The sequence below is a fragment of the Seriola dumerili genome, unplaced genomic scaffold, assembly GCF_002260705.1.
Source record: "Seriola dumerili isolate Sdu_G_001 unplaced genomic scaffold, Sdu_1.0 BDQW01000331.1, whole genome shotgun sequence".
NCBI classification, from domain to species: domain Eukaryota; kingdom Metazoa; phylum Chordata; class Actinopteri; order Carangiformes; family Carangidae; genus Seriola; species Seriola dumerili.
In genome coordinates this window covers 3,148,222-3,172,909 of record NW_019174586.1, presented here as the reverse complement: position 1 = coordinate 3,172,909, position 24,688 = coordinate 3,148,222, and the positions used below count along the sequence as shown (strand labels likewise).

The 24,688-nt window shown below is 40.6% G+C and overlaps 1 protein-coding gene across 1 annotated transcript in view; it reads left to right on the top strand.

Moving 5' to 3' along the window:
* Nucleotides 1–24,688, top strand: part of LOC111232404 (vascular endothelial growth factor receptor kdr-like) — a 43,980-nt gene that overhangs the window by 5,751 nt on the left and 13,541 nt on the right. The window contains exons 2-24 of the mRNA XM_022759907.1: nt 1,270–1,360; nt 2,468–2,682; nt 4,225–4,352; nt 5,564–5,723; nt 5,837–5,973; nt 6,071–6,242; nt 6,356–6,482; nt 6,643–6,812; nt 8,115–8,271; nt 10,366–10,480; nt 13,071–13,179; nt 14,349–14,633; nt 14,903–15,049; nt 15,658–15,786; nt 16,867–16,973; nt 17,457–17,586; nt 18,106–18,210; nt 20,102–20,215; nt 20,435–20,523; nt 20,695–20,848; nt 21,600–21,697; nt 22,345–22,467; nt 22,763–22,874. Coding sequence (XP_022615628.1) covers nt 1,270–1,360; nt 2,468–2,682; nt 4,225–4,352; nt 5,564–5,723; nt 5,837–5,973; nt 6,071–6,242; nt 6,356–6,482; nt 6,643–6,812; nt 8,115–8,271; nt 10,366–10,480; nt 13,071–13,179; nt 14,349–14,633; nt 14,903–15,049; nt 15,658–15,786; nt 16,867–16,973; nt 17,457–17,586; nt 18,106–18,210; nt 20,102–20,215; nt 20,435–20,523; nt 20,695–20,848; nt 21,600–21,697; nt 22,345–22,467; nt 22,763–22,874 — 3,174 coding nt within the window. The remainder of the gene's footprint in view (nt 1–1,269; nt 1,361–2,467; nt 2,683–4,224; nt 4,353–5,563; nt 5,724–5,836; nt 5,974–6,070; nt 6,243–6,355; nt 6,483–6,642; nt 6,813–8,114; nt 8,272–10,365; nt 10,481–13,070; nt 13,180–14,348; nt 14,634–14,902; nt 15,050–15,657; nt 15,787–16,866; nt 16,974–17,456; nt 17,587–18,105; nt 18,211–20,101; nt 20,216–20,434; nt 20,524–20,694; nt 20,849–21,599; nt 21,698–22,344; nt 22,468–22,762; nt 22,875–24,688) is intronic.

Here is a 24,688-nt window from a genome sequence, read left to right as displayed (position 1 = left end):
CAGGAACCTTAACAGGATTTTTATTAATCTAATAAACAGCTGAAAGCACGTGGTATCACAACATGACAGAGTGTGAGCCACAATCCTTCCCCTCTGCATAACCTTGGAAACAATAAAACAATAATGTTATAATATTTTGGGTGGAAGTCAATACTGAGTGCCACTGCCAACACTGGCAACGTCAGCTCATTCTTTGCACAACAGCTGTTCTTAATAATAGACAAATACTAGGCAAGTGTGCGTGTGTGCGCGTGTTTGTAAATGCAGGTGTACTTGGGTATGTGTGTGGGTTTCCATATGCGTGTGCAAGCATGTGTGTCCATCAGCAAGTTCATGTGTCATCATGTCAGCCTGCTAGTACACCTTTGTGTAACTCCATTGTCTTTCTTGACTCTGTACTACAAATAAAGGTTTCCCTGAAGGCTGTCATATTTGGAGGGTTGACTTAATAAACTTGTTTTTTGACCACAGTGACAAGCTGTTCAGGAATCTCAGTGAAAAGAAGGAAATCACATATGGGACCGTGACACCTCCTGGACAGCAGCGAGAATCACAGTGTTTCCTATGTTGAATGCTGTTAGATGGCCCTCTCAACAGACATCATCTCAACCCCTACTTTCCCCCTGATACTGTAATAATAGCATTTAGAGTGCAAGGTCAATGGTAAATGAAAAAAATACAAAGAGAGAGGAAGGGAGCAGCCCACTAAAGGAGGTTGAGCGGTTGATTTAGATGAAACGCATCCAAAGACACTCATCAGGGTCTGCCTCAGTTCTCGTGATTCTGACTGCTTTGACCTTTCTGGCAAAGTAGCACAGCTGCTCCCCATATTGTCCCCTTCCTCCCTCTATTCCCCTTTCTCTCTTTCTTTCTTTCTGCTCATCCCAGGCCACTATCCATTCAACAACCTGCCCTCCCAGCACTGGAAACACCCCTAGTGCTCTCAAGGCGGACAATCACTTGCATAAGAGGCAGGAGTAGATCAGCACAAAGTGAACCCACATTTACGGCACCGAAGCGATTCATAGGAATTTCCAAAAATTTTTTGTTTTCCATTCTCTCATTTAGTGCAATAGTGACTGACAAGCATTGTTGAAGCGATACTGTAAATGTGCAGGTTAGTTTGACTATGTTCCTAACTGGTCTATGTGTTTGTTTCTCTGTGTGTGTGTGTGTGTGTGTGTGTGTGTGTGTGTGTGTGTGTGTGTGTGTGTGTGTGTGTATATGTGTGTGTGTGTGTGTATATGTGTGTGTGTGTGTGTTCAACAGGGCATTTCAAGAGAGAGCGCTCGCCTAAGATTCTGCCCTCTGATAATCCCCTCATTCTTCATGCGGCTGATTCATTACACCTCATATGCAGGTATGTAACATACTGATTTTTGTCAATGACAAGTAAACCAAAACAATATTTTAAAAACAATCATTGTTAAACAACTTTTAAAGACAATATAGCAGGTGATTAATAATGTAAATTCCTTATTTATATGACAAAGTTAGGTATTTTATCATGTAGAAATTTGCCACAATCAAAGAAGTTTATGATTCCAGATTTTTTTGTACCTTCCTGGTCAGTTATCGGAGGTCAGTCAGGAGGAGAAGGGTCTGTTTCTGAGCTGTCACTGCAGCCATATAGTTCAGACCCTGGATTCATTACAGGACAGAAAGGCCAAGGGGGAAATAAATGGGACATGCCTGGGCCACGGGACACTTGTCGGCAACAAAGAAGCTGGGACAATCCACAGTCCTTGACAGGAACCAGTGGTGGTGGTCCACATTTATCAGTCTGTTGCAATTTCCTTTAGGGATGGTGGGACCAAAGTGTGCTGCATTCACATTTGTTAAGAATTTAGAGAGTCTTGCATCATTTTGTAGGCCCGCAAGGAATGTTTAGGAACTCATGTCTATCTAATGTAATGCTTCCCTATAAGGTCATATGCTAGGATGCCTGGCCCATACAGTACTGTCTTGTTTTCTGTCACTGGATAAGAGCTGGAGGTTGCTTGACCCAAAATTCTGCAGGCAAAGTTAGTGGTATGCAAAACACGTTTGATGTTCCTCTGGGATCTCTGTAATGAGAGTTTGAAAATGGATGCTGTGTGGAAAGAATGTGTTAGCTGAGCACATCATTCAAGAGAAATATGTTCCCATGTGAAAGTTCAAGTTATCGGACAACTCAAGATTAACCCAAAATAAACTTAAATGAACATCAAGCCAAAAAGTCCCAAGGGGAGAAGCAGTTGCTGCCACCCTGAACTAAAGAGCTTGTAAGGTTGTTGCCAGCTGTGTTATGCAGTGCTTTGTTTGCATAGAACAGATCAACAATAATGTAATATTGATCTATCAAATCCAACATATTTGATTGTACATTTTGTTTCTCATCTGTTATCAAACTTCAAAGTGACTGGACTGATTTAAGTGACATTGTCTTCCAGTTCATCTAATACTGTCCCACTCTGTCTTCTGTCAGAGGTCACGGCCCACTGCACTGGACACTTGCTGGTCCCCGACGATCCATTTCATCAGAGGGGGTGAAGGTGGAGCGGTGTGACAGACATCACTACCACTCACACTGCAGCAAACTGACAGTCACACACTTGAGTGCCAACGACACAGGGAGATACAACTGTAAATACTCCAAAAATGGTTCAGACCATGACACCTCGACCTATGTCTATGTCAAAGGTGAGACCTGCAAAGTGCCCTTTGTATGGGATACTGGTAGTGACCAGCTCAGATTATTGACCCTTTAAAAAAATCAGTCTGTGTAGTCTGTGTTAGATGTACGACACTGAAATGTTCCCCTTCAGACTAGTGAATGTAAGTAATTTTCCAGCATGTGAAAAACTGAATGTAATGTTGTTTAGAAATACAGAGGATTGGTCTATAAACTGTAGCACCGATAAGGGGGTTCTTTCCTTTTGAACTTAATTGTTTTTCTTCGATCCACGATTTAACTGTGTTTGTGATTCTCATCTGCTGACTCAAGTCAAGGGGGTCTAGTGTTAAAATGAGCTTACAAACAGTGGCACTTGATGGACAAAATTAAATGGTCAGTGAGCAATGTGATATTTTCTTGATGACTAAAACCTCTTAATCAGCAAGAAGAGGAATAAGTCAGTGAGAACAGCAAAAGTGAAACAGGGAATAAATTATATGAAAGAAAGAAGGAAGGAAAGAAAGAAAAGTGCAGTTTTGATTCATTTTGAAACTAAATGCACTATGTATGACTATAGTTGCTCCTTACATGCAGACTGCTGACTAAAATCTACTGGCATTCAGACTGTAGTGACAGCAGTTCTCCTTCTCAGAGAGAGTAAGTCAGAAAGAGGAAGTGGTTTCTTTGGTACCATGGTTTGTTCTGGAGGTGGAAGGGTGAGCGTGATTGCACGGGAAGCCCTGGTCATTGACTGTGATTTCCTGCTCCAGCTACTGTTTTCTCCCCTAAAGCATCAGACGGCACCAGTTACAGTTACACTATTATTCAAATGGAGATGGTGCTAGGCAACATATGGAGAACAAGTCAGCCTCAGCTCGTTTCACCTAGATGTGTGTGTTTTTTTAGACTTGAAAACAGTTTCTAAGACAGGATAAAATAATGAAATATTGGTCTAAATGATGTGAAATAGTATAAATAAAGTATAATAAATAATGAAGAACAAACTAAAACTGGATGCCACAGTTCCTTCTCCTGTTGCTCTGTGAATGTGGATCCCCCCTTGCCTAGCTATCAGGCAGCCTGCTGTGCCTGTGTTTAGTCTAACTCTCTTTTCAAAGGGCTTCAGCTGTTTATTAGATCATTTTCCATGCTTACTTTTTAAATAATAGTTCCTTTATCACACCACTACTGCTTGACCTCACACAAATCGCAGACTATTTGCGTAGCTGTGAAGTTCCCATAGCTGTCGTGTGATGCCTGGCTGCCCAGTAGATACACACCACTATAGCCTGATTGCTCTATCTGTGCTCTGCTGCCTTATCCGGTTAGAATGAAGTGATCTCTTTATTTGATCACTGTGTTGGATGCCTTGACATTGCCCTGATCCAATTGCACTCCTCTGGCATAACAGTTTTTTCACCCTGCATTAACAACAGCTATATTTGCTACAAAACATGGTTATCCCAAAGGACAAAATGTAAGGGGCCACATCTGCTTTGAAATTTAGTTTCTGTTTGACCTGTATTTTAGATCTCACTTATTTTGGAGAGGCTTTTTTTGTCCCTCAGATCCCAAGCAACCGTTTGTGGAGCCACATTATTCAGGACCTTTCATGCTGGGTATCTACAGGCATGAGACAAGTCTTACAATCCCCTGCCGGACGTCCTCTCCTGATACAAATGTAACGCTGACAGGGGTAAGGCCTCACAATCATTTCACACCTTCTGCTCATGCCTTCCACTAGTAAATTAAGTTGCTGTATTGTACTGTATATAGTATGTAGTATATAGTATATAGTAAAACACTGTATGTGTTCCATAGACAATGTTGGACGTTGAAGTAAATCACATGTTGTGTTCACAGTGCGTTATCTGATTGCTGTTAAGATCAAAATTGGGCATCAAGACTGTTATTACTACCACAGCAGGATATCCTTACTTGACGTCTTCTGAAAAAAAAAGTGTTTCCACTTTGTGCTTAAGGCGTCTCACTGGATCTCACACCCTTTGTATATTAAATCACTCTAGCACATAGAAACACACTGGTGACAGTGGCTTGTATAAGGGAAGCTCAGGGGCGGCAAAGGGAGTCATCCTGTCTGCTTCCTGTAAGAGCAGGAAGGTGTTCCAAGAGTGTTTTTCTCAGAATAGACACTCAGACTAAATTTAGTTCCTCTTATCTTCCAAACATCAGGAAATTCAGTAGAAAAACAATGCAGACTGTGTCCAGTCACAGGAAACAGCAGGTAACTTATGAGGATTATAACATTTGATCCCAGAATTAAGTTGGAGGTGTCAGTGGAGGAGCACTCCCTATGTGACTGCACAATGCTCTTCATCTATCTGCAGAACTTAAGAACCTGATTATGGTAAATAAAGAGAACAGCACAAAAGCCATGTTGACAAAGTTGCCATGACAACCACAAAGATGTGTGCTTTTTGTCATATTAGTGATTAATATATGGCCATGTGTCATAGTGCCTACTGTGGACAAACACATCTTACTCAGATGGAACAGATAGTGGTTGAGTGACCTTCCTGCTATTCGAAAAATCTATGGCAATCCTCCTTCCTGCTCCTTTTCCTTCCTTCCCTTCCCTTGCCTCCTCTCCAAGCCCAACTTCTGGCATAAGAACAAACAGCAGCAGGCTTGTACATCCTTTTCCGTGTCTGTTTTGTGCTCCATTGCATAAATGATTGCAGAAGTTACACTCCAAAAAACAAATTAGACCTTCACTCTCACAGATGTCTGTCCCCAGCTGAGCTCAGCAGAGCATGAGTTATATTTTAATTAAGTTAAGTGCATAACACTTCTGTCTGGCAATGTGATCTTTAGTGAACATCACATGTGTCACCAAATATCTATGGATACTGACAAAATCTCTTTGCTCTATTCCCTTGATTGCAGCTCCCACATTTATCAGATAAGATTGTTAAGGAAAAGGTATGGGATCCAAAGGTGGGATTCAAGATTCCCTACGGTCCCTACACTATGTACAATACACTCACCTGTAACACCATGGTCAACGGTCGTGAGGTCCACTCAGTGTACATCCCTAATAGACTGAGTGAGTGTGTTGTCTTTCTGTCCAAACTAGCTCATTGTAAAATTAAAACCATCGCTGATAAAGAGGTGTCTCTGTTTCACAGACTTCTTTTGTCTTTTCTCTCTATTTTATAGCTCTTGTTCTTGAAAATGTGAAAATCACCCCAGACGATGTCAAAGTGTTGGTTGGAGACACCCTCATCCTTAATTGTACTGGTGAGACCACCTATAATGGGAGAATCAACTTCACATGGGATTTTCCAAGGAGGAGAGTAAGTTCAGATTTACTGTTAACACTACACTACTGTATGTAAAAAGGCCCATCATAGATTGTAGCAGTGAAGTTTATGGTGCTTTTGTTGTCTTCAGGAAAATCGACATTATACAAACAAGACCAAAGGCAACCCTGCTAAGGTCATTGTAATGAGCAAGGCTTTAGTGTTATCAAACATTACCATAGAGGATAAGGGGCTGTACCACTGCAAAGCTGAGATTGAACCTACAAAACACAAGAATGCCACAATAGAAGTCCATGTCTATGGTAAGTATGCTTTGGATGGATCAAAAATCAGATAATTTAAAACTGGACTTCCATTAGGCCTAAATTTCCTCTAGCACTGATTCCAACGTCTTTGTCTTTATCTTTTGTTGCAGAGCATCCATTTCTCAATGTCTCCTATAAAAATGAGCGGTCTAGTATATTGACCGTTAAAGAGGGTAGAAAAAGGCTTGTGTTTGAGCCCCAGGTCAATGCTTTGCCTCCAACAGACATATTAGCATGGTAAGTAACAGTTTAAAGTCACAATAAAAATTTCATATAATGGATTGAGTGCAGCAGCACGGTGTGAAACCCAATTATAATTTTATAAGTAAATTGTTTTCTTTTCATTTACATTGTTTAGACACGGTAAAAAAAATCTTTCTATGCTTCCAACTTTCAGGTATAAGGATGGGGTCGCTATCAAGAAGAATTCCACCTGTTACAAGATGTCTAAATTCAACTTGATCATCACTGATGTGCAGCAGAAGCATACTGGGGTCTTCACCATAAGCCTGGGCAACCAAGTGAAGGGCCTGTACAAGAATCTGAGCTACACTCTGGTAGTCAAAGGTAAGCCGTCGCCATAAACCTGATAATTACTACTGATCCTGAGGAAATGAAGCAGTGCCTTGGCTGTGGACTGAGGCTGCCCCAGAGCTGTAGCTGCTTTCAGTCCAGTTCACTGGACGGCAGGTAGCAGCTCTAGTATGAGAGGAATTTGGGGGCTTGTTGATTCCAGGGCTGGATTGACGTAGCAGGGGCAGCTGTTGTTGATTATTGGGGCTCTTTTGAAGGGGCTTGGCGCAGTGTGTAAATGGCCTGGGCTCTATTCTGCACGCAGACTCCAGCCGTTCCAGACCCCCCTAGTCCCCAGCATTTATTTGCATCCTCACCATGTGTATATACAATGCAGCTCATATACAGTAAGCAACATGTTCTATACAGTATGTATACAGCTTGAGGAAAACAAGTTTTTTGGACGCAAAAGCATGTAAATCACTGTTATGATGACTTTGTAAAGAGTACTAACTGTTTACATAAGGTTATAAATGTTTTAGCATGTTAAGTAGGAACTTGGATGAAACCTGCTTTCAACAGAGAACAGACACGTGTCAATGAGTTACTAGAAGCTTACCATGGGGGGTGGGCAGAGTTATTTTCATTGCATTCTTTAAACATTATGAAGCAATCCCAAAAGTGTGCCAAAAAGTGGACAAATCAGCCTCCTTCTGGCTTGTATATGCATTATTTATAGTCCTTGGCTGTCCCACTTCGCACAACTTAAATTTATTGGTATGAAAAAAATGAAACACAAAGACACAAACAAAGTGAGGAGGGATTCCTGGTATCAATTAGGGAACTATTTTAAACTTTGTTCATCAGTTGTTTAGAGCTCTCACAGTGCTACACATTATGAATGAGTTCTACGTGACAACACGTGTGGTGGGATGCAGATTGTTGTGGTTTGCCAAGCAATGTCACAGTGTGTAGGTTGACTGTTTCAGCTGTTCAAAATGGACAGAATGGCTACCTCGTGAGGTGGTACAAGGATCTTTGTCTGGTGTTAATTACAGCGCACATGGTTGATGCACTGACCTGGCCGTGGGCCACAGTGGGGTCGTTCTTTGACCTACAGCCCCGGGCTAGCCAATCATCCTGCCATTCTTCTCATAGTGTCTAAAGGACAACTGGTGTCAATGGCACCTTTTTCATGGCTATCCATCATGACTGTCGTACCTCGTTATAAAGACATTATGAGATTTCACAGTGGGCTGGGTTAGGATGGTTGATCTAACCTGTTGTCTCTCTCTCTCTTTCTCTCTCTCCCTGTGTTTTTGTATGTGTCTGTTGATATACACTTCTCTCTCAAAGTGAAGCCAACTATTTCAGAGGCGGAGCTTGCCACTGTGGACGTGCAACCGTACATGTTTGGCAAACAGCACCAGCTAACCTGCACTGCTTATGGGTTTCCCTTGCCAACCATCACTTGGCTCTGGCAGCCGTGTCACTCAGACCCCACGTTTAAAAAGTGAGTCACCTTCTCACGATGTTCTAAGCAAAGAAATGCTTAAACTAGTTTTCCTGCATTCTTGGTCTGTTAACTTTCTTTCATCTTGAAGAATTAAAAGCATATCAAAGGCTAAATTTTCCTGATTTTAAGCACAATTTTATGTCTAAAATGTTTTATATACAGAACGCTTTGTGTTTTGTAAAATGTCTAGTCTCTATAAACCTTTTCCATGCTTTGAATAATTAAATGTGCAATAGGACCATATCAGTCATGAATACCCAACCTAATCTGATTAAAAATCAATTACATGCCACTGCCTACCACATGGTGACCCTACGTTGAGTGTGGTCTTTCACCCAGTTACCTGTAATGTACTGTCTGCTCAGTTTTAGCTGCCAGTTTACAGGAGACTAAAAGACTTGATCAGGTTACGCTTAACTCCTGAAATTTCTCTTTGTCCAGAAATCTGGTTAGGCAGTTTGTATGTGTAATATCTATCAGGTTAAACAAAAATGGTAAATAATGCAAATGTGTCTGCTGCTGTCAGTGAAATGTTTTTTTTTAACTGCACCGCATTTGCACAAATTCCACAGCTATGTTGGAGGACAAAAACTTAAATGCCACTTAAGTACTGGCATCGTATTCTCAAACACACAGACAAACAGCATCACAGACTTAACAGCAGAAAAATGTAGCTTCCAGAGCCACCACTCCAGCCTGGGGATCCCACTATAAAATAGATTTACTGAATTGACTTGGGCCCAGAATATGACACATTAATCAAAGAAATGCAGCCCTCGAGAGCTGCCCTCTTGTTTGTGGTCAGTGGTTCTGTAGGCTAAAGGGGAAACATGGGGGAGATATATTAATCTCAGTTTCCCTGAGCTGTTACAGAGTCGTACAGAAGTGAGTGTATGACTGACTGTGCATGAATACCAGCCTGGTAGTGAACCCACAAACAAGATGAACATTCCCTGAGATCCTAGCTCGTCAATGACAGCGGGAGACCTGCAAGTCGTAAGATCAGGAAAACAATGGGTCATTACCCTTGGGTTATCAGGCCTAAACGCCATTAGCAAATACAACATTGTGGACTGAAAGAAATTAAATTATGTTACATGTTACATGGTGTTAATCGGCCAGTTCCTTCATTTTATTCATTAGATTATCTCAAAAACCCACTTATACTTGGCAGCTTTATGAGAAATTATAGCAGAGTGTTAGTTGGGTCAAAGCAGCTCTTTCTGCTGGCCTAAAGATAATCAGGGCTGGCACGAGCAACAGTGGCTGGGCAGTGGCAGGCAGCTAATGAGACATAGGAACAGCTATAGCCTGGTGGGAGGCCAATTGTGCAAAATGTTTGTTTTATACAGCCCTGACCCTGCAAAGTACCTGTCACTGTAAATCCAACATGTGGCCCTTCAAGATCATATCACATCTAAATCTTTGGGAATTTGGAGAGAAGGGGGAAAATGGGGTCTGGGGAGGTTTTAGAGGTGAGGGAAGCTTGCTATCTTGGCTGTGGAATAAGGCTGATAGTCTAGGAAGCAGAAATATGGGGGTGTCTTTATCACCAGGTTAAGAAGTTATCAGCTGTCCCTTGTTGACCGCTAAGGTCTTAGGATCAACCTTATCTCCTCTGACCAGAGTGTAGAGGGGGGGGTTCCTGTACGAGGTGACGCATTACACAGCCCTTCCTGTCGCTGTTGCTGTTTCCTCCTCTGCCTCTCCTCTCATCAGGCTGATTGTTGCCCACCACGGGCGGTGAAGGGTTTGGGGGTGGGGGTCAAATCCTTTCTCTAGCTTTTATAACCCAGACAACCTGGTCTAGACTTGGACTCTACCCAGATCAGTCTCAGTGGACTCTTAAAATATTCTCAGACTTTCAGGCTTAAAGCATTTGCAATAAGCTAGCAAGTTGTATATCATAATCATGTGATCTGAGCAGGATGTGTTTCAGTGTCACACAAAGGTTCCCAATTAAAACAACATAAAAGCCTGTTTTTTTCATCTGTGATGTATTGTTCAAAGTCCAACACTTGTACATCTGTTTTTGCAAAGCTGGTAGCATGAATGGATGGTCAGTTTTATTGCATTTTTTCTGTCCTGCAGAGGCATTGCTTACCCTGAGCCAGTCCTGGTCAGCACTAATGACAGGGGAAATTACTCCCACAACTGGATTAAGAGTATAAGCGCCAAGCCTGAACTGGTTAAAGGAAAAAACAAGGTACGTGGTTTAACATACTGTGTAGTGTTTGCACATGGTATTTAAACAATGGATGCACTTGGAGCATACTTTGTTCACCATGAAATGTGGTTGACCAATAACAATGACCAACTCAACAGTAGGATTTATATTAAAGCAATCAAGAGGATGTGATTGGGAAGGTGTGTAGAGCCATAGAACAGCCAATAGCTTGGTCAGATTCAAGTAGAAATCTCCCGTGACCAGGGCTTGAAAGTCAGATTTAACATCTGAAATCCATAACTCCCTAAAATGTTCTCCTTCACTCCTTTTGGCAGTGATGCAGTACTTCACTGAAAATGATTCATTTTGTCTGCATTAGTTTTGACTGTGACTGTGAGGATTCACTTTTGTCTTTCATTGCTGCACAACATGATTTATTCTTGGAATAAACAACCAGGAGAATACAGGAAAATCACTTGGTTGCATCCATATGATGTGGTCTGATCTCAAAAGGAAGATGCTATCATGATTAATACTGTACATTTACAACCTTTGGTGCAAAGGCCTTCCTGTAAGGAGCAGTATCTCTCCCAGAGCATTCCTGCCACTTCTGACATGGTGCACCCATAAATGACAGACACAGTTTCCCTCTACTGAAGTGAAATACACGCTCAATGTCACAGGTTTTTCATACGAAGGAGACCTGTAAATTACACAGCTGCAGCTTCATCCTGGGCTGAAGACACATTGTTTTATTTTTACATCAATTAATCTTTTCGCCTCTTAGAGAGCCTATTTGCTCTTACAGCTGAGCCTTATAAACAATAGTAAAGCCATGCATTGGCCAAGGGATGAGAACAAGCCTTTCTAGAATTTATTCAACCCCATTACCTGTGAAGATGATATATCAGCATATATTACTGTAGTTGTACATAATGTAATTATAGAAGCAAGATTTGATCACAAACACAGATAGAAATAGTGTTTGTCGTCATTGTGGAATTTACCAGTTCGTCAGTTTTTTAGAAAACATCAAACACATATTGCCACGCAAAGCCAAAACATGCCACACATAGAGGAAACAGTAGACAACGCTGCAAATGTCCTTTGGGAGCCTGTTACTAAAACTGTTCACCCCAAACATAATTAAGAGCAGGCCTCCACTTTCCTGTGAAAGTCAGTCCATTGAATTAGGTGAAAGAACCCCATTGCAGCAGATTGGGTCAAATTAGGGTACAAATTCATTGACATTCAAGTTTTCTGTAGGGGAAAGAATCAATGATCATTATCAATTTATAGCTTCCTGTTCACTGTTTTAAACTGAAATTCTGGTGAATTGCTAAGTTATTTATTGATTTTTGGTCTTTCATTAAGTATGCCATGAAATTCAGAATCATATCAATTCTTTGCTCACTAAGTAACTGTAAATTTGGCCATTTACACAGGACATCACTTCTAATATGTCTCTGACATAAACAGAGAGGCAGCACTTATTTACTAGTACCTGTGGCCAAACGCTGGTGCTTTATGGGGGTTAGGACTAAGGGTCAATGATAACAAGCAGCAGTGTAAAAGAAGAGGGATTTGTTGGAAGTGAATTCCTCCCTGTCACCCCACATAAATTGTGTTGGCCTGTGAATAAGAACGTAGTCAGGGCCAGGTCTCTGAGTGGCTCCCCAGAAAGCCAAGTAGAGAGGGATACTGGCCCGGGTCATAATATAAGGAAAACACGGGGGGAAGACATGGGCACCTGGTCACAGTTCGTCTGGTCAGGTCACCTCTCAGGGACTGTGCGCAACCATTTAAATGACTGTTTCTGAGCTTGGGTTACATGGTGAGTAATAGCTGTAACCTAATACCATAAGGCCACTCCATCAGTGTTTTGACAAATGTCATAGCAGCATGAATTGGACAATGTGATATAACTTTTTAAAACATTTTTTACTGCCTGTTTGTATGGTGAACATTGTAAGTACATGGACGTTGAAACTGTTTCATGGCTACGACTGTGTGTCTGAGAGTGAACACAATAGCTCCTACAAGTCAGGAAGTTTAGGCCAGCATACACCCAGACAATACACCCACATCATTCATTCTCTTTGATGTAGCTGACTGCCCCCAAAAAACAGATGTCACTATGAACACTAAACAGAACCCCACGCAGTCTGGCCCTCACCCAAGTTTCTCTTATTATTTTGTCTATTTAAGCCATTAAAAAGTTGTACTAGCGTGATGACAAAATTGAATGTGGCGTTAGAAGTGCTTTTCAGGAAATGGACATGGAGCCCCAGCACTAGATCTATAGTGCAGGTCTGAAGGAGACTCAGTGGGTTTTAAAACTCCAGATGTACCCTTTCATTAATGTGACGCACTGGAGAGTAAAAAACAGACCAGGCTTGTTCCAGACCTCTTACTCGTCTGTTACAGCAACTCACTGCTCTGATGGTGACTGATACCCAAAGGATAAATAACACTAAAAGTTTAAGTTATGTTGGACACTGAATTGTGATTTCAAGCATTATTGTTATTTATCTTAACATGTTTTATTCTGTTATTATTGTTATTTATCTTAACATGTTTTATTTTGCTTACAATAATCAGTAACAACTGCCCTATTGATCCCAATTAGACTGTGAGTACCCTGGTGATTGGAGAGGCTAGCGTGTCAGGAAAGTACTCCTGTGTGGCCCAGAATGAGGAAGGCTTCAGCAACATGACGAGACCTTTTTACGTTGATGGTAAGTGTGTTGGCAGAACACAGCACCTGACACATCAACTTTTAAATCTTAACAGCTGAAAGTGCATGCATAGATAAGTTTTATTGCAGTCGCAAAGCACACTATACTGTGCACTAGATTCTTTCAGATGATCTACACAAACAGTACACATTGTAATGAATTGCAAGAACAGGGAAGGAATGTGCAGATTGTATTGTGCAATAAAGAGACCAGAGGGGGGCATTAATTGAAACCATCTTCCACTGTAGCTTAATGGCCTCAGGGTGGAAGAGAGGCAAACATGTCCTGAGCCATATGGAGTGCTATAATGGCACGCGTTTAAAAACAGCTATGAACAACTGCATTCCTGCTCCAGTGCCAGCAGGTCATTCCTCTTTCCCTATTAGACTTCTGCTATGAGAATTTACTTTTTATGTGCATCTGAGTTTTTCCAAATGTTCCCAAAATGAATATCCACTGAGACAGTTATGTAATAACAGTGGGGATGAGGTGTCACTGCACACAAGCACAGTTCACTTGGCCACAAAGTGAATCACATTTCCTTAAAAGTTGAGTGAATCATATCTCTCAAAGAGTGTATTGCTCTTGGAGAGGGGTGGATGTAGGTGAACACATAATTGAGGAGATGCCAAGTACCAAAAGATTGCCTCCCAGAGAGAGAGAATTCCCAAGAGGAATCCTGCTCTGCTTCAGAGGTGAGGAAGACAAAGAATGATGGAATGCTGCTTAAGAAAAGAGGACAGAATTGTAATAACAGCTGTGTTCTCTTACTGAACACAGAATGCTTTCCAGCAATCTGAATAAACAAGCGAGTCTGGTTCCCCTGGGGCCCAGACTCAGCTTCACTCCAATTGGATGAGTGCAGAAGCGCCATCAGCAATGCTGTCCGCCAGCAACGTGCTTCCAATTAACAGTGATGAAACAGGAAACAACTGCAAATTTGACATTCCTGGTCTGCGACGAGCAGCTTTGTGTCCCAAACTGTTGTCCCAAATAGGATTTATCTGCAAGTCTCTCCCCATGTGTATAAAACAGATGACTTAGATTCCTGTAAAATGCTGTTTGTTTATTATTAGGAACTCTAACTCATGAGACTTGGTCATCATCTAAAACAGACTTAACGTCATTGAAATCCTAATTTACTACATTCCTCTAATTTGTCTGAATAGATAACCCTGAGGAAATTACCACTCAACCCCGGACAGCCATCGAGGGGGATCACGTCACTCTGAACTGTCGGGCAACTCGCTACCTCTACACAGACCTGCATTGGTTGGATTCCACGAATCAAACGATCACTTCTAATGTGTCCAGTCTCCAGCTCAGCAACTACTCCATTTCCATTTCTCTCCATCTGCATAATGTGTCCCAAAACAGCACTGCAGGGTACAAGTGCCAAGCATACAAGCTCCAGGAGAGGGTTGAACTCAAGAGCGCTGCACTTAAGGTGGATGGTAAGTTAGAGGTGGATATGAGAAACTGGTTGCATTTCTATTGTTGCAGTAATAACTGTTACTGATTGTAATGCCATTTCCATAAATTGCATCTGTCATCAATAGTCAGCTGACTATAGGTGAAATTAGTCATTGTGTATTCATGTAATAAGTGTTTCATGCTACTGAAAATTAACACACACAGGGACGCTTGTTGGGTTGCTGTCTAGGCAAGATAGTAATAGAGCAAGAGTATCTTTGATTCAAACTTTTTCCTTTTTTTGGTGCAGCAAGAAAACGCCCCTGGCTGAGCCAAAACCTGACTAATCAGGATGTGAACAGTAGCAGCACCCTGATGCTGGCTTGCTTTGCTCTGGGAGTTCCTCGTCCAAACATCACGTGGTTCAAAAATAACGTTCGAGTGAAAGAAGGCCCAGGTAACCTGAGATTAGTATTACATTTGCTATGTTCATCATACAATAAATGGTTTGGACAATTTTTGGTGGTCAGTGGCGCAAGTGCAATCCTGGCACAGCACTGCACAGACTGGATCAACGGCTGAATACATTTAAATGAATACATCTTGTTAACAATAGGACTACATAATCCATATTTGGGGTTGTCATTCCCTTTGAAAGCTGCAGAGCCTGAGCTGTTTCTTCAGAGAAAAGTGGTTCTTCATTGGAAGGCATATATTCTCTGAGCACAAGTGAACAACATATATGAATCAGAGGTCACATGATGCCCCTTCCGATGAATGATCATGTATTTACATTCAAAAGTCTTTCAGTGTGTAGTGACTCCCATAAAGTTACTTTAGAAGATATTTGTGCAAATATTTGCATTTGCAATTACTTCTAGTATCTAGCCATATTTACATAAAATAAATGTGTATGTATACAGTATGTACACATATATATGTACACATATAAAACCAGCATGCACCTGCACAAATATAGCGGTTATATGTTATATTTAATAAGTGTTAAATGCCACCCTTTTTTAAACTTCATGGTACCAGTTTGACTGAGATTGTGTGTTGCAGGTATCACAATGGGAGAGGACGGGGTTCTGACCATTGAGAGGGTGAAGAAAGATGATGAGGGTCTTTATGAGTGTCAAGCCAGAAATGTTGAGGGCACCGCAGTAACAAGTGCTGTTGTTACTGTGCTTGGTAAGTCATGCAGACACCTACAGATATTAACTTCCTAACCATGAAAATAGATCAATACTTCAACCTGCGGCATTTGCAATACTCTTTTCCCATGGTGACATGCTGTGTGCTTATGTCCAATCAAAACATCTTCTCACTACTACAAATAGCTCTGGTTTGACCTCAGTATGAAAATGTCCCCTGACAGAAAATCTGTGGCTGCCAGGAATGCCAAGTGAATTCCTTCTTTGGTTTTATGATCAAGGCTCTGGCTGAGGGTCCTTACTTTGAGGACATGACCTCTGTGAAGTGCTAAGAGGTCTACTAATGAGTGCAAAGAGATTGACTGCTACAACAGCCAAGGGACTGGGAACACACAGCAGATAATTGGAGTAGAAGTCCTGTCTCTAAACATGTGTGTCCCTGTGTGCCTTTTACCTGTAAAATTTATTGCATGTTGACATGTGAAAGTGGAAATGGCAATGTAGATGAGATATCATGCAAACAGTTTTTTCCACATCTAGACACTTAAACAGATTCTTATTAAGCTGAACTTTTCTTGTGATGTTCAACTTTAGAGTTATTTTCATCCATTCCATTTTCACCGCAAACATATTCCAACAACAAGCTGTATGCATTTCCTGCTTGGGCTGTTTAGTCAACGATCACATGAAATAAGAGCTGGAAAGGCTTTGTGTAGAGTCTAGGGATATGAGCTTTCAGAGCGTTGACATGGATGGTTAGAAAAATAGTGTTTGGAAGAAAACTCTTTAGGAAAAACTGTGGTATGCATGTCCCAAACAAACCAGAAATAAACACCAAAGTGTGTTTCCACTTCTTTTTTGTATACAATCTCTAAGAGAAAATTAAGTAAGAAACAAATAAACCAAAGAATGATGTGAAAAAAAAGTCTTGGCATCTTCAGTCAAAAAACAGGCTCTCGATTTGAAAATTTGTAGCAGACTGTAACAGTTTTCTTTTGATCACAATACTCCACAAATCCTTGTCAATATACTATGACAACTCATGAGATCACGAAAAGTACACAGTGATTTTTTGCCAAAGACGTCTGGGAGTTGACAACAGGTCTTCTCTTTCCAGGGGATGAAGGGAAGCCAAACGTTGAGGTAATAATTCTGGTGTGCACGGGAGCCGCAGCCACATTCCTCTGGCTCATGCTTATCCTCTTCATCCGCAAGTTAAGGAAGGTAAGGCTTTACATCACTTTTTTCCCCCCAGAAACCAAATGAGATTAGCATTTATTTTTGATGTTCTTGATCTAATGACTTTGTGGAAGCAACTGACTCATGCCTCTTGTGAAATACAGTTTAATGGAAGGATAAATTTAGCAAGTGTTTATGATTTCCACATTTCCTAACATTTGGGAAGTGGCTTTATGTAGGGTATGGCCTTAAAAGAGAACATAATGTGCTTGTATAACAAAAACAGTGAGGAAATATTTTTGTGCCTTCAGTGCAGTCATGTGCGTAGAACAAGAATGTCCGTGCAGCCAGTGTGTGGGGTCATTACTTATGTCCTTTCAATTATGTGCATAGAGCAAGAATTTCATGTCAACATTTTGACTACTTGCTGATCACTTCAAACGAGTCGTAAATTGTTCCATGGTTGTCATTATCAAAAATGTCTTCATGATAATCATGAAATTCATTTTTCTCCTCTCACACCTTCAGCAACCGGCACATTATAAAATGGGTCCATCAATCATCATTGACCCTGATGAGTGTCCCCTCGAGGAGCAGAATGATCTCCTTCAGTATGACAGCAGTAAATGGGAGTTTCCCCGTGACCGCCTGCGACTAGGTGAGCACCATGCAGTTCTTCCAGTGTGGGGAAAAATGTTTTATATTGAAAGATTTTCATATATCGCAGGCAATAATAAGGCATCAAGTAAAACGAACACAGTTATTTGCTTGCCATCCATTAATTTTTATGAGGTTATAACATCAGTTTAAGAGGTTTGCTGCATAATTCAGGCTTCTGGCAAGTTGAAACTACTAACTCTCCGTACTGACAAAATGAGTAATATTTTTAACAAAAGGTTAAAAGTGTAAGAAAATACATTGCCACATTAAGGTACATGGAATAGGTGTCACCCCTCTCTGCAGCTGGTGTGCAGGGTCATTATTTATCAGTGACCTGCGCTGTCATCCAGTCGTAAATGAACCATAAATTCTCTAGAATAACTGCCTCGTGATGAGAGTCCCAGCGTGTTCTTTTAATTACACACCCATAGCCTGACTGACAAGGAATCCAGTCTAATTTTTCTGCTCCAGGGACAGGAAGCTCTAATGTCGTATCAAATACTTTCTTCCTTTCCAGGCAAAACTCTTGGCCACGGAGCTTTTGGAAAAGTGGTGGAGGCTTCTGCCTTTGGGATTGACAAGCTTTCAACCTGCAAGACTGTTGCTGTCAAAATGCTGAAAGGTAGGATGTCAAAAACATTATTTTTTAACTGATCCAACATTATTGGATAATAATACACTTTTTGCCTACATGGCCTCTCTGGTTCATTATTCATGACAGACAGGCCAGCATAAACCTCACAGTATTTACTGTTGTATGGATAGCAGATGAATATCAGCTATGTGTCATTTCTGCAGAGGATTTATTTCTTGTGCACGTTACAGATTCATGAGCTACAGCACCACATGTGCCTGCAATTAATGTTTGTGTAGCGTATCGGTTCAAAGCAAAGCATGCGATGTCTGTTCCTTGCGAAGTGCAGTTAGAGGTAAAGGCTAAGACCTCTAACCCTGTTCTTGATGAAGAGATTGAGTGTATGCAGTTCTGGCTGCTTGGATCAGAATGTCCAAGATCTGCAGGTGAGGAAGAGTTCACAAGTGTAAGATAGGAAACAAAATGAGGAATAAAAACCCTGTTTACATTTTCTGCATTGCAGAGTCTCTAACATTTGGAAATGATCCCCTGCCTTCAGTCTTTTTTTAACAGGAATTATTTACAATCCCATTGCAATCCCATTCCAGTCTTTCCAAATATTCACAACAAACCATAAATGTTGGATCAAAATGAAAACAGAAATCCAAGAAGCTAAAAAGAGTTTAGAGTACAAATGTTTAGCTATTTCATTTAGGATAGTTTTTCAATTTTTAACTTTTTTTCATTTTTTTGCATCATCAGAGAGGCAAACTGAATACCTATAGTGGTCAGTGATATGGAGATGATGTATGAGTAAGGATGAAAAATATGGTTGTTGGTTAGATATACTGGTCACTGTCATAACATCAATCATGTCTAAGCATAAATCACAGGCTCTCTGAGAAGAACAGACTCTGGCTGTTGTTAGTCGTAGGTCAAACTTAATGGAAAGCAGCAGGTCTCCTCAAATTGACCGTGGTTTAGTGAGAGCTTCCCTGGCTGCTTTAGCTTCTAGCTCATAAATATCTGGTTCATTGGAGCAACAAAAAACAACCTCTAAATCTTGATTTTTGTAATTCAAGTCAAAGACTTCTCGAAATCAGGTATGTAATGTGAGTACCTCCCGTTTTGTTTCTCTAATTTTGTTGGCAGTTATCTGTGAGGATTTCCTCCATCAAAAGCTGCTTCATATCACTGGGCCTAAAGCAATATTATTATTTTTCCATCATATTTAATGAATTCTCCAAATTAAATTCTCCAGTAATCCAGCAACTATGGTTCACTTCTTTCTTTTGCACTTTCTCTCTGACCGTGCACACTGCAAAGCCAGAATGTCTTCTTTAAATGCATTAAGCAAGGCGAGACGATATCATCATCTGTATCGTCACCGTAGATATTATATGTACGTGTTTTGGTATGAAGATTTGTATGAGCTTTCATATATTATTATCATACTGTATGAGATTTTAGAGTTGGTAACTTAAACAAACTCAAGGCTAATATTTTTTCTGTTTTTACTGATTTCTCCCCATGCATCCAAAACTTGTTTCCAACTGCAAAAATATACCGTTTACAGAAAACAAGGTCTTGAAATATGCCTGAGGTAATAGAAAGGGAAGGCAAGTTTGTGCCCTTCTGTGTATGAAATTACCTTTCAACATAACAGACCTGCATAGACCTTTTATAACATTATCTTTGCTAATATTTGATATTATATTTCTACAATATTAACCAAATTTTGGCTCATTTTATGGCTCATTTTATTTATTTAAATGGTCTTTCTTATTGTTATTATAATATTTTTGTGCAGTTTGGGTTTCCAAGCATACATGAATGTAACATCTCTAGATTAATCTTAAAAATGTATATTTTGTCAAGATGTTTTAATGATATACTAACCAGTTCTGACCAAGTTCCATATGTGTTTACATTATTACAGGAGGTGCTACGTCAAATGAGCGGAAAGCTCTGATGTCAGAGTTAAAGATCCTGATCCACATTGGCCATCACCTCAACGTGGTCAACCTGCTGGGAGCCTGCACAAAGCCTGGAGGTGAGCTTTACTGGGGAAGTTATAAAATGCAATCCCACTGTTCTGATATCCAAGTATGGAAAATAGAGGGCATAAGAAAAGGACATTAGAATTGCTGTTATGTTGCCTGTTGAAGTGTCAGTTTAGGTTTAAATTGTCATCTCTATCTTTCTTGTCTTTCTTTATTGTGAACTATTACATGCCATAGGAATAATCATAAGAAATATACCATCTTAACAGGACCATTGATGATGATAGTGGAATTCTGCAAGTATGGCAACTTGTCCAACTATTTGAGAAGCAAGAGAGATGACTTTATCGTGTACAAGGTGAGTCACGAACTGCAAGATTTAGACTTTCCAGAACTCTTGCTTTCTCATCATTTTAGCGATGAGCTCGTTACTTTGAGCGTGCAGTGACTGTTTTGACAACCTTATAGAAAAGCTCCAAGCATGTCAGCAGCAGCAATTCATTTAACATGATACATGTGTGCTTGTCAGCGCCAGGACGGTAAGGTGGTGTCATCAGGATCATCCTGCGAGCTCAGTGAGCTGATGAAGCGCCGCCTGGAGAGTGTGGCCAGCACCGGAAGCTCAGCCAGCTCTGGGTTCATCGAAGATAAGAGCTACTGCGACTCGGAGGAAGAGGAAGAAGGTAAAGGCCAAGCAAGTCTTGCTTCCCTTCAACCCCCGCACCCCTCCCCTCTCTGTTTGTCCCTCCTGCCCCCCCCACGCCCACCCCCCCCTCACCTCTGCTCCACCCCTCCTGCCCAGGAATGAAAGCTCCCCTCAGATTGTTTTCTAGCCTGAATCTTATGGGACGTTTCCTCCTCCTGTTCAGCAGTACAATCACTGCAGCAGGAGCCACTGTCACCCCACTGAGTCTGGGGAGGCGTCTGTTTATTTCCTGTCCTTGCCTGAGTGTTGCTCTGCTCTTGTGCTCCAGCTCAGGACCAGCACGTCGACCATGTTGTTCCTTATGTGTTATTTCTGGTTTGATTAGCTGTTTACTCAGGTGGGCCAGTGGAAGGACTCCTTGTGAGTTCCTCTCTCAGACCCCCGACCAGCACACGGGGCCCATAACCACACATTTCACCTGCCATCTGAAAAATTGGAAGAATTGTATTTTGTTTTATCTGTCATCTGTAAAGGATGTTTTAAAGACAGGATGAATTGTTAAGATGACGTGTAGTAGTCTGGGACTTTACATTTGTTTCCCCATTACAATTGATACTGTTTCATCTAATCCGATTTATCTGACAGGTGTACAGAGCTGGTAATCACACTGACTGCATTTAAAAACACAGCTAGATGAGTAGGATTATTGCTCTAAGTTTAAAGGCTGTATATGTCCACTATGAAACACCATTTTAACTGGGAAAGCTTTATGTTCTTTTGTTTCACAGAATCTGAGGATTTATATAAGAGAGTCCTGACATTGGAGGATTTAATTTGCTACAGTTTCCAAGTCGCAAAAGGCATGGAGTTCTTGGCTTCACGCAAGGTATTATCTTCTTCACACAAATCACTATAGGAAGATGCATTCTACTATGAAAACCAGTCTATAAATTGTATTATATAATGGAATTGTTTTTTTATTTATAGATGATGTTATTTTGATTTTGATCTTGCCCAAAATAGTGAAGGATTACTATGCTAACCCTTGTTTATTACTGCATTTAAACAAGCAAAGTTAGCAGAAGCAGACTGATTCACACTAGTCAAATGTTTTAAATTTGTTGTGCATGCAAATCGTGTTCAGTGTTTCTACATTGTTAATGACAGCAAAATCACAACTTAACTCTTAATTTTAGCTCAGCGATTGATTTGCTAGTTGTATAATCTTACCTCTGTAAATCCAGTGTTTTTAAAGGATAACAGACTATAACTCATTCATATAAAGTCATTCATAATTTCAGGGAGACAGGATGGGACTGATTAGAGAATGAAGCCATTGTTGTAAATGACCTTTTACAGACCATCTCTTAGCCTGGATAAAGAACACATCGTCCTCCATTGTAATATCACTGATGACTTGACCATGTGTTGCTCCCGCAAGCTGCCATACTGTAGCTTTGGGAAGTCAGTTACATGCAGAAAATTATATGTAAATGTCATACTGAATAAGATTTTATTCCTTTTTTTCATTAGTGCATCCATCGTGATCTGGCTGCACGAAACATACTGCTTTCTGAGAATAATGTTGTGAAGATTTGTGATTTTGGACTTGCCAGAGACATCTACAAAGACCCGGATTATGTGCGCAAAGGAGATGTAAGTTTATTAAAGTCTTAACAGTGTTTCCAGCTGTCTGGTATTTACTGTCTTGCTGAAAAAATGCTCAAAAGCATTTCCATCAATGAATAATATGCAAAACAGAAATGTACCACTAACTGGACAGAAAAATGGAAATTTGAGGCTAAATTTGTTTATCCAAATCAAAAGCAGCACCTGCTCAGACAGTTTGAACCGATCTGACAGTATAATTAGTGGTGGTATTGATAAGAGAGATCTCCATACTGGTGAGATAAGGCTGTTAATTATTTCTTATTTCAATACTTGTGCACAGGCTAGGCTACCGCTCAAGTGGATGGCACCTGAGGCCATTTTTGACAAGATCTACACAACTCAGAGTGACGTTTGGTCTTTTGGTGTTCTCATGTGGGAGATCTTCTCTCTGGGTAAGTGTCATGGCTTAGCACTGACAGCACTATTTTCATAATTCACTTGCATACTGTTTAACATAATAGGGAGCAAAGGAACCTTGCTTATGCAAAACTCACCCAACCACACATGCAGAAAAAAATGTGGAAGTGACAATTGCAATCACTGCTGCAAAGGTGGGTCATACTAGTTTGACTTAGCTATTAAACACGCCTGACAAACAGTTTTTGATAGGTAAGTTTTCAAGTAACAGGAGGCAACTAACAGCTTCCAAACCCAGCGTTATCCACGGTAAACCTGTAGGTACATTAGTCAAAAATGCAGAATTGCCAATGGGTAAACAGCATAACAACCTCTATTGCAAATACAAATATTAGGAACAAGTTGAAACCAGCATAAAATGGAATACTGTTGGAAAAATACAGAGAAACCAGCTATTATTTTCTTGTGAAATGAAAATATTGACATTCACTTTACATTTACCTGTAGTTTGTGTTTATTCTCAACATCCACACATATGCGTAAAGCCTGGAATCTGAGTTAAACACTGGGCTCTGTTATTAGAGCTGCTCAGTGAGAAGAGAGCTTTAGCTTGGTGGACTCGCTCAGTGCCCCCGGCTATACAGCCTCACCAGATGCACTGGGTAATAACTGTCTTCAGTAAGTAATTGTGCCTTGAGGACAAAGGACCTAGGCTTGCATTGTCAGCCTGAAAAAACTATTTTCATGCCACTCGTGCAAAAAACATTAGTGAAGTCAGACTGTGATTTTTAGTACAGGCATGGGACATTAAAAGGAGAGAACACCTCCTATTTAAGCTATGCATTTCTTCCCAGCTGGCAGCACAAACTCACTGTAACCAAGCAGCCCGATCAGTGTAAAAGTGTGGCCCTGCTGTGAAACCACTGCAGCCTTTAAGACAGCTTTGTGCGTCGGTCCATGATTGCCTCTGCACCGTGGCACAGAGCTCACCACATGTTTCTATAGCAAGACTCAACATGAAATATTGTATGTTCAAATGTCACCATGGGAAGCAGGGTAAACATAAGAGTAAGCGTAAAAAAGCTGAGAACCAAAGTTGAATGTATTGCTATGCTGTACTTTCTGACTGTGCTGCTTTTGAAACACTGCCATACATTGTCGTCACCCGCTGCATTTGAAAGAAAAGTGTGTCAAATTGCATATTCTTTTAAATGTAAAACACACTGACGTCATTATGACACTCTCTTTTTTTTCCTTATTTTTCTTAGTCTCTTTCTCCCTCCTCTTCACTCTTGACACATTCTCACCACATTTTCCGTTAAAGAAACACTTACACATCTGGGTAGTGTTAGCCAGGCCTCAGAAAAATAAATCAGGAAACAAAGATACAAAATGACTTAGAAAAATGGCAAAGAAGTGAGCTTTGCAATCTGATCATGTTCGGAGGTCAGGGTAACCCAAGTGTGTTTTTCAGATCACTCTGTGAACCAAAAGTGTGTCAGTTCCGTTTTGTGGGATTAAATATCCAAACCTTGTTAGTATAGCGTTGATGCCAAAAAGTGAACCAGGTCCCCATGGTGCTTGTCAGATACACCATTATCAGTACATATGTTGGAAAATTTTTGGCTTATCATTAGATGGCAGATGATTCTACTTCATCATAAAACACCATCATTGAGGTATGATATGATATAACATTATATGTAAAAACCATGAACACATACCATACAATAGAAAAAGTTCATCTCTGTACACTACAAACTTTCTTTCAGTTGCACCAGAAAATGACACAGAACACTTTACATTTCTCAATAAATACAAATAAAGTATTGTAAATCTATTGATATAA